Genomic DNA, 15,722 nt, shown 5'->3' on the forward strand with positions numbered 1-15,722 from the left:
GTTAGGATGGTGGTTGTTAACGGGGAGATGGGCTGAGAGACATTTGCTGCGGCACTCTGGTGCTTCTTGTCTGGAAAAATATAAAATTATATATAAGCAGATGCCCCTGTGACTGCTTTCAGCATTTGCAACGCTGGGTCGCAAGCAGCTGCGCCGAATAAACAGCCCCGAAGCCTTGCCCTCGATTCCGGCACACTCCCATCCGAATCAGCACAACGTTTCAGCGTATAGCCATCTGTTTTCGTTGCTGATTGTCGTCTTCATTCTTGATAGGCTCTGGGACACGCACAACTTCCTCGAACCACAGGTGCCCGTCTGGACCCAAATGCTCATCATACAGGAATCGCCGCAGGATGGGTTTGGCCGCCGCCCAAGCGGTGACTTTCATCAAGTCGGCGTGCTTGGCGAGCGTCGTGGTGAACCACGCTTCCTCTATCGGCTCCAGTTTTATGTTGGAATCGGCCCGTTGCATCTTGCCTTTCTGGCGTTGCTCGTGCAGTGCACCGGCATAGAGCATCCACAGGTATGCTTCTTGATAGTAAACACTCTCGACTGGACTCAGGATCTCCATGGCCGCCGCCATGTCTTGCGCCAATCGAGGCATTATAACATGAGAAGCTTCACGAACGTCGGCTCCATTCTCGATGATCGCTTCATGCACACATTTGCGGCTTTCATATATCAGTGTGAGGACCATGCATGCCTGCGTTAGCCGGTGGCCCTCAGAGCGAAAGGAAATCTTCTCTTCCATTATATCCATGTACAAGTTGATCAAATTTCCTAGATCGTGAAAGGTCTTGGTCGCCATCCAGGCAAAGATCAAATCTGCCTTGAGCTTCTCTTGAGCAGTTTCGAATGGCAAGGGCGTTTCGGCGATCCACAAGCAATATCTCAATGTGACCATTGCATCACGATGCGCAGGCACCTCCACACAGGGATGAGCGTTGTGGACATCAATAGGAGGGATCGGTACATATGGACTGGCCAGGTCCCATAGCCTTTCGTGCACTTTTGCAGTCCAGTTCCCGAAAGGTATAACCGTCCTTTCCAGCTTCTTGCACGCCAATTCGGTAGCATCGAACATCATGATCAATTTATGATGAATACGCTCCCTTTCGTCGGTTGTAGGATCAGGGAGGCGCAAAAGGATATCCGCATGAGCTTTGGCTGCCATCGTGTCCCCCGCCATGCACTCCGTCTCAAACAGACAGCGAATGTGTAGTCTGAGTGCAGCCAACGACTCGGGTGAGAGTTGTGCATGCTCAGCGAGATTTTCGCGCAACAATCTGAGACTTTTGGCTCGCATTTTGAGCCTCGCTGTTGAAAGCTGCTGTGTATTTTGGGCAGAATTGAGCCGCACTATGCCAGGAATGTGGCCACACAACCATGCAAGAGCAGCACCCTCATTCATGTCTCTGAAACCCTTCAGACTGTCAAGAAAGCTGGACCCTCCCATGACCCTCTTCGAGTTCTCATAGTTGACTATCTTGGGTCCTCCCACGGTAAGTCGTCGGAAAAATGGCGGGCTGAAGATGTTCGGAAGCATGACATCTCGTGAATATGTGATGATACGGTTGACTTCTGGTGTGATTTTGACAGGACATGCATGGAACGGATCAGATGATCCATGCAAGACAAAGATGATCTCGCGGTAATGTGGTTGAACCCGGCGGTTGGGTTGTTGCCCGCTATGAACCCGTACTGCGCTCTGCTCGTGTAGCTCTGCCTTTTGTAGCAGCTGCTGTTGCAATTTTGCCCATCTCCTTTTTTGGTGAGAGATTCTGGCCGCGTGTGCCTTTATCTCTGCGCCCTCAAGCTCTTGTTCCCGAACAGGTCTGTCTTGTTTCGTTGGGGGCAAAAACTTGATGTCTGAACGGAGAAAGAGCACCATGCTGGCAGTAGCAGCAGATTCATTGGTCTGGGAGTTGCTGATAGACGGCAGACCTCAGTCGCCCTTAATGTCCAAGTCGGATACAAAATAGAGGTGTCTCCTAATCATTGGAGATCCTCCACAACTTGCCAGGGATAGCCGCCGTATATAAGGCTGTGCACACGCCGTGTGTAGCTCAGCTCTACTTCGGAGGGGCCGAGTTAGTAAGTGATCTGCACCTCGCGAAATGGTGTACTGTTCGGTTGGCGCTGGCGGAGCAGCTGGGCTTCCCATGCCCTGGTTGGGCGCTGGTTCAGGGACTATGAAGTCGCTTCCATGAAATGTGTCGACAAGGGGGAGCGCAGGCACGCCTTCGCAAACAGTGTGTCCTTTACATAACTCTGCCGCTTGCCACCGGAAAGGTTAGGTGTGCTGGTATTAAGTCTGGGGGGCTTCGTCAAATCGCACTTAGAGACTCTCACGAGAGAAACACACTGATCGGCCTGGGCGCCTGCAATCGGATATACGACCCTGTTTCCAGCGCTGACAAAGGTCTGATATCAGCCACGTAGGCTTTCTCTGGTTAAGGGTCATAAGGCTGGTTCAGCTCATTGAGGGGGATCCGCAACGGGCCTGCAGCAAGCCCACGTTTCGGCTTTCGGCGGTTTCTTCACCAAGGTTTCCCGAAGGCCAGGACGTATCAGCATCAACTGACACCTTCGAACGAGTTGGTACCTAGGTATTCGATGACCTGAGACTGAGTGAGTGGGAGGGTGCCACTCTTACCTCTTGCCTACTCTGAAGGAGCTACTGAGGGAGTTGCACATAGCAAGATAGAATCCACATGAAAATACGGCCCTTGCCATAGATTCTAGCCTAGAGCAATATTGGCAGCCACGAGATAAGTGTCGCGCAGGATTGAACAGGGTTGGCGTCGGTACGCCGAATGTTTTACGAGGTATCTTCTCGTCGCACGACCCTTTCGTGACGACCGAATCGACCGAGCACACAGATCATTCCTTCGTGGCTATCTTCTGTCGACAGTATCAAGCAAGCGAGACCATCTAATCTGATCAAAAATTTCAAACCCATCATGAGAAAAGTCCTCGTGCCGGGATATGTCGGTACATCCATTGTCCCTTGTCGTAAGAGGCTGTAATTGGGGACTGATTTCGGTAATATCTCCATCATGACTGGTGGCCTGGTGGCATACTAATCAGCGGCCAGCCCATCGGCCCTGGACCGTCAAAGTAATGATTTGGTGAAAAGGCCATCTGTGGATCGGCACCCCTGCTAAGCCCTCCTCCTCCAAGGCTGTTGTGATTCTGCGGTGGCGTGGGATAACTCATGTAAAGATTTCCCGAGTCATTAAGCAGGGAAGCCAAGGATGTGGGAATGGCCGGCATGGACGCTGACGTAGAAAGTCCACTAATCGGGGACTGAGCAAAAGCTGTAAATATAGGTGATGTGACACCTGACACCTGTTCGTGGCCATGTCCCGGTGGTAAAGGTTGGGAAAGAAAAGAAAATGTGCCAGACCATTGCCGTTGAGACTGTTGATGGGTCAATGGAGAAGTTGGGTGGCTTTGAGCTATCCCTTGGGAAGGCATGTACATTGGTTGCGGAAGGCTGTTTCGGTGCATCGTTGTGTTCGGGCTGGAGTGCTCTCGGAACAGAAGCGTATTTGACTGTTCAACATTCATTGAGCCTCCAGCGTTGGGAAGGTTGGCTGGGCTCAATGGGCTTTGGGCGCTATTGCTCTTCACGGGCTGCTCAATCAACAGTCTTCGACATTCATCCTCGAGAGCTTGCACACGAGGCTGGAATTGTCTCTGCAGGTGGTTGCCGGTCCCTGAACAGAGTTAGTAACAGGGAGTTGTAAGGACAAGCATCGACTTACTCAGCACAAGGTCTGCATACGCCATCAACGATGTCCAACCTTTTAGTTCATTCCGCATTGCCTCGAATTGCTCAACGGTGACTGGCCCTTTTTTCCTCTTGTACACATACAGGGTGATGCCGAATCCAGTTGCGTATGCCAATGTGGAATGCCATGTGAAATCGACGCCTTTATATCTGCTCGACAGTCGGTGGAAACTTTGCAAGAGACGTTTGGCGGATTTATGGCAGATGTCCAGATGTCGTTCAATCACCTCAGGATCATCACTCGTACAACACACTGGATGGTGTAAATTTAGCTGATACTCAGCAGCCCAAGTCTCGAAGAGAAGGGTTGCGACACTTAGATTGACATGTTTTGGCTCGTTTTTAGTCGACTCGTCCCAGTCTTGTCGCCAGGCGTTTATTTTCGTGTTGAGCGCCTCCACACATTGGAGATATTCCACTGCGGGCTTCCTCACGGCTATGATGTTGTTGTATAATTCGGTGAGGAGGGGCAGCAATTTTGCCAGATGTAGACAAGGCCAGAACTCGCATTGGCCTGACAACTCCGCAGCAAACCCGTCCTTGGATATCTCGGAGTCCTTGATGGCCCTTGGTAAGGGGACGTCAATATGCTGGAATTGCCACGGTGCTGGTAAGCCAACACGGCAACCCGTCGTCACACAGATACCCAGTATTGAGTGAAAGACTCTAATCCGAAGTTCCTTTGATAGTGGATCGTTCTCGCCTTCCGGAAGTTGAATCTTATCCGGGTCGCGGTGGTACTCCAACTCGATAGCTCGTACCAGGACCTGATGGCAATAGGTCCAAGATACACCAGGTTTGGGCAGATTTCGAAAGTGGACAATGATCAGCGCCATTGCCTGCATAGACGCAAGCGACCGGTCATGAAGGAGTTCGCGGTAGTAGCCCAAAGCGTAGTGGAGGTAACGGTGGGAATCCTCGAACTTCTCGGCAGAATGGAGATGATTTCTCACCGCCGTTTGATGGGCGATTATGCTGAAAACAATCAACACCTGGACCCGCTCAGCAACTGTTAACGTGTTCGCCTGATCATAGAATCTGTTAACGAGGTCCATAAAGCTGGGCCTGTGGACAATCGGAACGTATTGCGACATGATGACCAGAAAATGATTGGCATCTCGTAGAGCTTCTTCCTTCGGTGGTAACTTGGGGTCTTCCACACGTTGATATCCACAAATCGTATTGACAATCGACGTCCTCGAGAGGTTGAATTTACCCATCAGCTCAGTGGGATAGTCTTCCATCATTTCACATTCCCAGTCTGCAATATCAACGACGCCATCCATGATATCCACCAAAGTACCGTTGACCGGGCCACAACATAGAGGGTCGCAGTGGCCCGGTGAAGGCCAGCCGACGTATTTCGCGTCAGGTCTTGATGACGTAGGAGACACAGAATACGTTGTGGACTGAGAGATTGAACTCCTGGGAGTCGCTGTAGGTATATTCCCGGAAGAGTCTGATCGCTGCAAAGAGCCATATCTGCGCTGGTAGCCGGCCAATTGCTCCCTCAAAAACAGCAGCTCATTCTCGGCGCGATGCGACTCTCCTCTTTCTCGTGCTTGCCCTGTCACACGGTCGGTGGTGTAGCACCGCAAACCCTTCTGACGACAAGGCTGACATGCCACTGGGTCTGTGTCACATTTCATCTTCCTCTCTTTACATCGGTCGCAGGCCTGTCCTGTCCGCGACGTCGACGCCAGCTTTTTGCGGACGGCATCGCTGTATTGCGCAGGCTCTTCGGGCAGGGCCTTGAGCCTCTTCGCAGGAGGGCCATGGTCATCGAGGGCAGAAGGCGCCGGTCGCTTGGAAGTTGCCACGTCCATGGGAGGACAGGTCTCGCGTCGCGCGCAAGGAATCCGTCGTGGCGAGGGTGAGGGTGAATGGGAAGTGTCAGGTTTATTCGAGGCCCACGACTAGTGGCAAGTACCGTCGAACATGGTTCGTCACAAGGGGGAGATTCCTCGAAAGTCGTAAGGAGTGAGCCGAAAACATAAGGTCCCAGATTGTGGACGACTGAGGCAGGTTATAAAATGGACCAGGCACAGAGCGAGGTATATCAACCCACTGTATGCGGTCACTGTATGCAGATTAGCATTTTTGAGGTGAGGTGCTCGAGATCGCAATTGATCGCGCGAAATGGCCCAGACAGGTGCCAGTGGGTGCCAGGGAGCTACGGGGGGAAGCCATCCGGGCCAACAGACGCACCCCGAGGTCCTGAAAGGCCACAGTGACGTACGCTAGAGGCCCCAAGGGAAAATTCCTGCCGCCGGGATTGGCGGGCTTTAGGCGTGAACCTTGATGCTTAAGTGCCAATAAGTGGGTGGTTGGCATACTGGCCGCCCCAGCTGCCCCTCGATAACCGAAAACCCCAATAGTGCTTGCATGAGCCCACTTGCCCGGAAGGCTTGGGATGCCTTTAAAGACCCTTCAGAATCCTCTTTCGGCCGGATATCGCATCTATTGAACGATAAGTCAGCACAGGAAGTATACAATATTAGGTGAATGTCAATACCCGCCACCGCCTTTTTAACGGCACCTAGGTATCCTGCTCTCTACAACGACACTGAGACCCTCCACGTGACCCGAGATGGTCGAGGCCATCCAATTCTTGGCATGGAGACAATAGTCTAAGGTTGATGGATAGATGGATACCTATTCTATTCTATTCTCTCCTCTTAAGTTAGACTTTGGCGTATGATGCCTTCCTCACACCACCATCCCTCTCAATACCGGAAGATTCCTCGCGGCATATCCCGCCCTTTGGCCCGCCTTGACACTCGAGAGGAGTCTGTGGAACTCCTTTCTCATGGTCGAGAAGTCCGCGAGCCCTCTTTGTTCGTCGAAGACCGCAAAGGCGATCCGCAAAACCTGACATATGGGTCACTGGATCGGCATGCTGTACCGCGCTATCGACCAGTCGGTCATGGTGGTTTACTCGGTCTCGGTCCGAATTATCGAATAGTTTCTCGATCAGAGTCTCGCCTTGACGTCGAAAATGTCGATATTGATTCCACACGGAGGTCCCGCAGACAGTCTCTCCTCGAGAAGCTTCCCGAAGACGACCAAGCGGCGGAGAATGTTCAGTCCGGAGTGAGTCTCGACTCAGACCTGCGCCAGGACTTTCTGAGCTTCGAATATGGGCATCCAAGGAAGAGGAGACGGATATTGGCCGGATCGGAGCACGCAACCTTGGAAGACAGCGACAGTGATGAGTCAGACACAGACAGCCAGGCGCTTGCACAGCCCAAGGACGCTTTTGATGAGTTCAAAAGGAACCCCGTCCATCAGCGTCATATGGATCTCTTGAGAGCCACGGAAACCCGGCCCGAGGACGTGTCGGCATGGCTAACTTTGATTGAGTATCAACCCATCCTCTTCGGCGAGGAGCGCCGCTCCCGCAGCTCCGGTCCTTCCTCGTCAAGGACTGTTGTCGATCTCAAGATCTCGCTGTATGAGCAAGCGTTATCGTGCGTCAAAGCTCGCGAAGGTCGAAATACTTTGATCCTGGGTCTCATGCGAGAGGGGATGACGGTTTGGGATGCAGATAAGCAGGCATCCAGATGGCGTACTTTCCTCGGAGAGGATGCCTCGTTCGACATTTGGCGGCTTTACCTGAACTTCGTCCAAACCAATCACGTCAAATTCAGCTTTGAACCTTGTTTGGGGATCTACAAGCAATGGCTCCAAAAGGCTGAGAGTGCGTCAGCAGACCACAGGAGAGACACTAGCTGCATATACATTCTTTTACGCTTGACCTTGTTTGTGTGGCAAGCCGGGTATACCGAACACGCGGTTGGGATTTGGCAAGCGCTCCTCGAATTCAATTACTTCCGACCCCGAGACATCGCTCCCGCAGAGCTCATACCATCCTTCAAGCAATTCTGGGGGAGCGAGGTTGCGCGAATAGGGGAGGAAGGTTCGGCGGGGTGGCGATCAAATGCAAACAGTGAAGTCGAGGCCAGAAGTGACAAAACATTCCAAGTGCAGCATATGGATTTCGAAGCCTGGGCTGCTGCTGAAAATGACCTTGAAAAGACCGCCGGATTACCTGCAAGAGCTCTAGATGAAGTTGACCAGGACGATCCTTACCGCGTTCTTCTCTTCTCGGATGTTAAAGACTTTCTCTTCTCGCCAACCACAGAAGAGGGCTCGTGGCTACTGCAGGACGCCTTCTTGTTGTTCGCAGGCCTTTCGCCTCTATCATCATTACCCGAGTCCAGGGTTTGGGAACGAGACCCTTTCGTTCATAGCCATTCGTCTGCCTCCGACGTCGCTGTGGTACCGGACGGTCTTGGGGAGAGCAATTTTGGGTTGCAGATGCGCTTTCGGGAAGTCTTTCTGGCTGCTCGTCATTTGAGCTCTCAGACAAATAGCGGTCTCCTGCCTTCCCCGGCAAGCGTCGTGGGTTCTTCTCTCGGCTTTGTTCGCCGAGCCATATCCCAGCTCGCGAGACTGGCTTCTGACGAAGAACCAAGTGAGGTACATATGGAATACGCGATTGCATTGGAAGCTGGAATTGATTTGAAATCAGCCAGAAAACAGACGAGGTCATTTCTTAAGCGCAAAGCTGACAGCCTGAAACTCTATAATACGTATGCCCTGCTTGAGTGCCAGCTGGGCAACCTCGAAGCCGCTGAAAGGGTTTGGTCAACTGCACTGTCGATGCGATATTCGCTCAGCCAAGATGTGCAAATGGACTCATTCCTTCTGTGGCGGGACTGGGCATATTCGTACATGTGTCGAAAACAATTTCATCACGCTAGGGTTCTCCTAAGTCTGATGACAGAGGAGCAGGTGGACTTAGTTCGGCTTCGAAAAGAGATCGAAACCATTAATGAACCGTCTGCTGCCATGCAGATCAAGGTCGAGCAATACATCAAGACGCACATCGACCAGGGCCGCTCTCAGAAGCCAGCAGAGCAATTACCGGCGCTGATCGACGTCCTTGCATTTCATAGGTACCTCAATGCTGACCTGTCGCTTGAAGTGGCCCTGCAGATATACCATGCATCTCTCATATCTTTAACGGGTCTGTCGACAGTATCTTCTTCAGTGCTCGAAGCTGTTCACGAGCACCGAGCTCGCTTCATCTACGCTCATTCCGTGACGTTCGGAAGGAGTTTTAGACCGCGCGAACTCCTCTCCGTTCTGAAAGACTCGAAAGAAACGTTTCCCGACAACCTCAACCTCTCGCTGCTACATTATTATTTCCTTCAGAAAGCCGGACTTTTTGACCGGCTGCGGCAGGTCGACTCCAAAGAAGATGGACATGGAGATGTGCAAATCGAACAGAGTGTTGTTCCATGCGTGTATGAGTTGATGCTCGAGCTCAACAGACCGTCGTACAGCGGGAGCACAAACCACAGCATTCGCTCGGCTTTCAAACGTGTGACTCAGCTGGGATCTTCTGGGCACGACAGTCTTCAAATATGGAAAACATACGTTCTCTGGGAAACATCATTGATCAAGTTCCATGACACTTCGGACCTAAGGGGAAAAGAATCCATGAGGCTTGAAGAGAAAGCTCAAGGACAAGCAGCAATGGCGACGCAATCCTTGTATGCGTCGCTACGGGCCTGCCCATGGTCGAAAGAACTATGCATGCTGGGATTTACGCAGCCAGCGCTGAGAAACGCAATTGGCAATGCCAAACTCCGACAGGTCTACGAGACCATGCTAGATAGAGGTATACGGGTGCGTCTTGACATAACAGATACATTTCTGTAGTCCTTTTGCTTCAGTACCTGGGTACATGGAAACAAGAATAGTAGGTACAGGGGACAAGGCTGCAGGCTGCAAGGCTGAAAAAACTGAATTCACTTGGCGTAGTTTTTATCCCCGCAATGTCCGACTGCCTCCAACTTTTTTTTTGTGTCGCATGCCGCCGCTGGATTAACAGCGAAGTTTTCAACAACCAAGCTCTAACGACTGTGAAGATATCTTTGCAGCTGGTCGCTTTTGGACTCTTGCCCATGGAATCACCTTTTAACCACTTTACCCTCCTTTTGCGGCAGCCGCAATGACCTCCACCTTCGCTGCGCAGCTGCGCACCATAGCCGCGAACTCTACGAGCGAACTCGATCTTCGGGCCCGACGAGATGCACATGCCGATTCTCTCATTTTCGACCGTAGTGTTGCCGTCAAGCAAGATTGGGAGACGATATATCAAATATGCGTGGAAGGTTTCCAAGAGCTTTGCCTGCTGGACGATAGACTGTACGAATTCGAACACAACCTCTTCAGTGCCCAGTCCAAGACGCAGGACAGAGAGCAACTCAGCAAGCCACAAAATGAAGCGCTGGGGCTCGTGTTGGATCGCTGCCTTAGCCTCCTTGGATCTAAGGTGGTCCTTCGCCCTGGCTTGAAAGCAGTGGAATGGCTCGTGCGAAGATTTCGCGTCCATGTCTACAACACGGATTTTCTTCTCGCCACATTTTTACCGTACCATGAAACATCAGTGTTTCGGATTATATTGAGCATCATTCCCATCGACAAGCTTGTCAATGGGTGGAAATTTCTGGCGCCATATCACAGAGAAGCAGCCATTGTTCCTCGACATACTGTCATTTACAGCGCCACTCACAACGAAGTGTTTTTCTCCTTCTTCAACGACTACACCTTAAATGCGTGCCAGGAAGGTGCCGCTCACTCACAGCTCTTACGGTTCTGGGGCAGCGTTGTGGTCGAAGCCATTACTGGAAGATTGAGCCAGGTCAGAAATGGGAGAAAGGAAGTGCAGAGACAGCGGACGGAAGATGCTTTGATGAAGATTCTACCGCTGCTCAATGAAGCGTTTGAAATCAAAGACATCCCAGAACTTACGCTCACTTGTTTCACGATTGTCCTCGTGTTGGCCGGCAGCGCAGATGTCGAAGACCATGTCATTGACTCCTTGATGAAGTCGATTGCGCCATTCGTCGCCGACGAAGCATCTATTTCTAGGTCAGCTTTGGCATGTTTAGCTATTCTGGTCACAAAGAAGACCGACATGAGAGTTCCAAGAGATGTTCTAGACATATTCATCGGCACCGACGATTTAGGGTGGCGGCTATCCGAACTACTGAAGCTGGTACCCTTGGCGTCGTTGTTCGAGGCCATGATCAGCTCAGGGCTCTCCGGGTTGAAGGAAAAGAACGTACACAAAAGAGTGCAGTTCGTCGAACGTATATTTGACACTGCTGAAGACCACTTCGCATCATCAACAAAAAGTCGGCTCATTGCCATTTTGCTTCGAAAGCTTTCTTCGACAGATGCCGCATTTCCACCCGAGTCGACTTGTTGGACACGGCTAGTACGCTTGCTCCAGACGTTGGCTAGTTCTTCCAAGTTCTCGGCGTCTTTGCCTCAGGCGATATCTTTAGCCGGCCGCTCTCAGTCGGAGGTAGAAGATCTTCTGCAGCAGACCATCCAACACTCCGAGCGACCACTCATTGAACACACGCCTATGGAACTTGACCTTCCCGACGACGAGTCAATGCAGAGCTCAGAGGGGGCCGAGGCGATGCTTGCATCCTTGCCTTCCGAGACTATTGAGTCGTCGTTCCTCATTGTTGGGAATCGCTCCCTGCTGTTCGACCGACTTGCGCGAACTTTCGCTCTATGCCACAAGGACCGGCGGCTCTTGGAACGATTTGAACAACTTCCACTGTGGCACAAGCAAGAAGGAAAGAATTCTAATTTGCATACCAGCTTCCTATTGAGAGTGGCCCTGGGACCTTTCCCCCCCGCTCATCGCAGTGCTTCTCTTCAAATTTTCTCAGAAGTCATCGAAAAAGGATTACTGGACCATTCGGAGGCGCTGATTCCTTACATCACTGTCCTGCTTTCGGACAATAGCCAGCCCGTACGGCGAGCAGCCGTCGCCTGTACAGTGACTATTCATAAGGTTGTCTCAAAAGAAGGGAGCAGTGATCAAGACCCGGTCCAAACAGTGTACGATGCATTTGGTATGCGAAACGTCAAACCCTTATTGTCCACACAAGCAGCGAAGATTCTTGCTCAAGCCTACTTGCCTTATTTGGAAGAATGCATCTTGGATCCCTCCTACATACGCAGAGTTCTTCAAACTGCCTTTGACAGGCATGACCGAACGCCCTCAGCAAAAGCTGGCGACGTTGAACTTAAGAAGAGCATGAAGCATGCGCTCTATGATCTTTTGACTGGCTGTGCGCTAGGTTGTCCTTTGCTACGAGTCAAGATAGGTATCCTCGACCTGCTCGTCGACGTCCACAAACTTGGTACCTCAAGCACCAGTAAAACCCTGCTGCCCATTCTCGAGGCCTGGGCCCCACTGAAAGAAGATGATGCTGCAGATGCCGCCTCATCAGAGGGACTTGTCTTGGATCAAATTGATGCTGTGATGGTTCGCCTGGTAAATGCACGGGACAAGGAGGCGGTTGAGCATATTCTTACAATGCTGGTCGAAGATAAAGTCCAGCCGCGCACTGCTCTTGTCAACGCCTTTTTCGATAGAATTGCTGCTATCTGGAAGGATATGCATAACGATTCACAGATCTCGGCTGCTCTGCGCTTATTTGACATGTCCTTCTCTAGAGTGACAGTTCAAGCTGCTGGAAGTCGCCGCGTTCTACACACGGTCAACCTCTCGACCGAGATTCTCGCTGCGATACTCGACCACTCATTTGCCGGTCTCGCCGAGATGCAAAGAGATGTCCCACCCAGAAAAAGACGTCGTGTCAGCCATGGGCGTGAAAGCATACCAACGGATCTGGCAATTGAGTTGGATATCAGCGAGGCAAGATTGACGCTTGCGCTGGAGCTCGTCGAAGATTCCAAACCGCAAAACCACCCACAACTGCTGGGAGGCTTGTTCGAGATGTTGATCATCCTCCGACGGCTCAAGGACAAGGGCACGTCCGAATCTCCTTACCTTCTCAACCTCTGCCTCAGCAGCATATTAGCCATCGTTGACAACGCAAGACTGTCACAAAGGCCTACCATCGACTTCTCAAGCATTCGTACCGATCTGGTCACCGATTGTGTTCGATCCTCGGAAAACCCACAGGTCCAAAGCACTGCCCTGCTTCTCTCTTCCTCGCTGGCGTCTTTGGCTCCAGATCGGATATTGCACAGCATTATGCCCATCTTCACATTCATGGGTAAAAGCATATTATCCAAGGACGACGAGCGCTCAATTTACGTGACGAATCGAGCTATCGACGAAATAATCCCTCCTCTGGTTGCCACGTTGAAAAAGCAAGACGCCAAAAAGCTTGTTCATTCGACTTCAAGCTTGCTCTCCAGCTTCGTCACGGCATACGACCACGTCCCCCAATATCGGAGAGCCGCATTTTACCAGCGGCTGCTCAGCAGACTTGGTGCGGACGACTTCGCGTTTGCAGTCATTGCCCTTCTTGCGTCGAGGCGGCATCCAGAGGATATGTCTTCGTTCTTTGCCAGCTTGATGGCTGACCTTCCGGCATCGACTCAGCTGCTGACTTTTAGAAAACTTATCGGGTTAAGTATTGACATCTTCTCTGAGGATCCCCACGACGCCGTTCCACTACTAGACATCAGCCGGACGAGCTCGAATGAGAAGGGAGAGCAAGAAGCACTGATCCTCCTTGAAGTGGCTTCGAAGCTCCTCGAGCCAAAGAGTCTGAAGACGCAGGTGCAGAGACTTTCAAAATCCGACGAAGCCGAAAATAAGACCTTCTGGGCCGAGTTCAAAGTCTGCATCACCCGTATCCTGAGCATGCTCAGATCCCAGAAGTCCGACGGCCACAGCAATTTGACTCCGTCGACGAGGAAGTGTTTGAGCTCGCTCCTTGAACTACCTTCGCTCGCCGACCTACTCAAGCTCATGCCCAATCTACTGCACGACATGGTCCAGTCCGGAGAAGGTGGTCAGCGGGAACTTCAACCCCTGGCGCTCAGAGTTCTTGCGACACAACTGCAACATAGTGCTCCAAGCTCAAGGGATACCAGGACACAGGCCGAGGCGATTAACTTTCTCCCTACCCTCCAGCACATTATCCGCACCACGAATGACGAGGCTTTCAGGCATGCGGCGATTGCATGTCTCGATCGCATAATTGAGGTCTACGGACGAAAGAAACCCGAAGACGTCATCAGCGCATCCTCCGCCTTGATCGCGAGCGACTCCGGGCTGGATTCCCAGAATGAAAGGACAAGGATTATGTCTCTGCTCTGCCTTGCCAGTACGACAGAGGTGCTCAAGGAAGGGGCAGTCCCGATCGTGGTGCAAGCTCTCCCTAAAGTGTTGCATCTCCTAAAGTCGTTCTTGACGCCGCGACAGGGGCCCGGAAACAGTACCACCAGGGAAGAAGGGCGCACGGGCGTGGAACTTCACGACGCTGGCTTCACACTCCTTTCCTCCTTTGTCACGCACACCCCTTACATGATCGATGACGAAAGTGTGGCTGAAATCCTCGCTCTGTCCTACCGTTCGTGCATCGCGGGACCAGACGAGGCCGCGTCGCGCAAGGAGGCCCGACTTGAGATGCTGAGCCTCATGGCGCAGCGATTGGATCTGGGAGTGGTCGTGAGCAGCTTGAACAGCGCCTGGAAATTGACCGTGGTGGCCTCGTTCTCAGGCGACAAGCTCAAGATCGACGGAGAAGCGATCGCCGAGTATCTGGATATGCTTTCGCAGGCGATTGAGCGGAACAAGAAATCCACCGTCGTGGGTACCGCGGATGAGATCTCGGCTTTCATATTGAAGGTCTTGGACCTGCGGCGGCTCAGTCAAGACAAGAGAGACAACCGTGCAGATCAAGCGGCGCGTGTTGCATCGGACGTTGAGAATGTGGAAAAGAGGTTGCACGAGTTGGGGATCGTGTTCATCTACAAACTCAACGACACGACCTTCCGACCCATCTTTGAGGGATGGGTCGAGTGGGCAACCAAAACAAGTCCTCTTGAGGCTTCCTCTTCTACCAAAGGGGACTTGCAGATGGCGCGACAAACCAGCTTCTACCTCTTCGCCACGCACTTCTTTGCCACGCTGAAGAGTATCGTGACGAGCTACGCGAGCTACCTCCTCCCGTCGGTCAACGACGTTTTGCAGTCCGCGGCCAACAATAGTGTCCCTGCAACAAAGTCGACCTCCAACTCGGCAGACGCAGACCGAAACGCCGGTGGCCACAACCTTGACCTGTCCTCTGACAGTGGGCTAGAGCTGTACAAATCAACCCTGTCTCTAATAACGACAATCGCAACCCACGACGCCGACGGATTCTTCACTTCTCCTTCGCATTTCCAGCCCTTAGCGGATCTCCTCGTCGGACAATTCGGTCTCCTCGCCTCGTCCCCCCACCGATCCAAATCCAGCATACCCAAGAGCAACAAACACAGACACAAATCCAAACCCTCACCTTCATCTCTCCACACCACGGTTCTGGACAGTGTGATGGCATGCATCATCTCCCTCGCGACCGCCGTCCAAGACGTGCCCTCGCACCACCACGCTTTGAACCACCAGCTGTGTCAACTGCGCCGGAGTCCCTTTGCGGGCGTGCGCCTGGCCAGTATTCGCGCGCAGATCGCACTGACACAGTCGCAACATGTCGGGGACGAGTGGTTGCAGAACGTCGTCTTGGGCGGCGGGCAGTCCGCGGCGGCGGCGGCAGAGGCTGGTGCGGGTGGCGTCGCGGTCGGTGGCGCCGGCGAGACTATGATTTACGTTAATGAGATGCTCGAGGATGATGATGAGAATGTCGAGGATAGCGTGAGGGACTGGGTCGTCATGGTCAGGGAGAGGGTCGGGGAGGATGTTTTTGAATTCTAGACAGACAGACGGACAGACAAGCTGAGAGAGAGACACAGTGGAGAATGAATGATTGTTGTTGATGTATGTACTGTACAGGCGAAGCAATGCAATTTGAGAACAAAAAGGCCAGCACGAAGTTTATCAAGTATCCAGTAATCTATCCATCTGCCT

At 52.2% G+C, this 15,722-nt stretch overlaps 4 protein-coding genes across 4 annotated transcripts; 2 read left to right on the forward strand and 2 right to left on the reverse strand.

Annotated features, from left to right (window-relative positions):
* Nucleotides 1–220: 220 nt before the first annotated feature.
* On the reverse strand, nt 221–1,891 carry Z520_11108 (uncharacterized protein; the record flags this gene model as incomplete). The annotated part of the gene is made up of 1 exon (XM_016781597.1): nt 221–1,891. The coding sequence occupies one exon, from the start codon at nt 1,889–1,891 to the stop codon at nt 221–223; it is 1,671 nt and encodes a 556-aa protein (XP_016627375.1).
* A 1,166-nt stretch (nt 1,892–3,057) lies between these two features.
* Nucleotides 3,058–5,622, reverse strand: Z520_11109 (uncharacterized protein; the record flags this gene model as incomplete). The annotated part of the gene is made up of 2 exons (XM_016781598.1): nt 3,058–3,722; nt 3,771–5,622. The coding sequence occupies 2 exons, from the start codon at nt 5,620–5,622 to the stop codon at nt 3,058–3,060; spliced, it is 2,517 nt and encodes an 838-aa protein (XP_016627376.1).
* An 874-nt stretch (nt 5,623–6,496) lies between these two features.
* On the forward strand, nt 6,497–9,526 carry Z520_11110 (uncharacterized protein; the record flags this gene model as incomplete). Its single annotated transcript, XM_016781599.1, has 1 exon — nt 6,497–9,526. One exon carries the CDS (start codon nt 6,497–6,499, stop codon nt 9,524–9,526), a length of 3,030 nt encoding a protein of 1,009 aa, XP_016627377.1.
* A 292-nt stretch (nt 9,527–9,818) lies between these two features.
* Z520_11111 (uncharacterized protein) lies at nt 9,819–15,569 on the forward strand (the record flags this gene model as incomplete). Its single annotated transcript, XM_016781600.1, has 1 exon — nt 9,819–15,569. One exon carries the CDS (start codon nt 9,819–9,821, stop codon nt 15,567–15,569), a length of 5,751 nt encoding a protein of 1,916 aa, XP_016627378.1.
* Between the last annotated feature and the right edge of the window lie 153 nt (nt 15,570–15,722).

This window comes from Fonsecaea multimorphosa, assembly GCF_000836435.1.
Source record: "Fonsecaea multimorphosa CBS 102226 unplaced genomic scaffold supercont1.35, whole genome shotgun sequence".
NCBI lineage: Eukaryota > Fungi > Ascomycota > Eurotiomycetes > Chaetothyriales > Herpotrichiellaceae > Fonsecaea > Fonsecaea multimorphosa.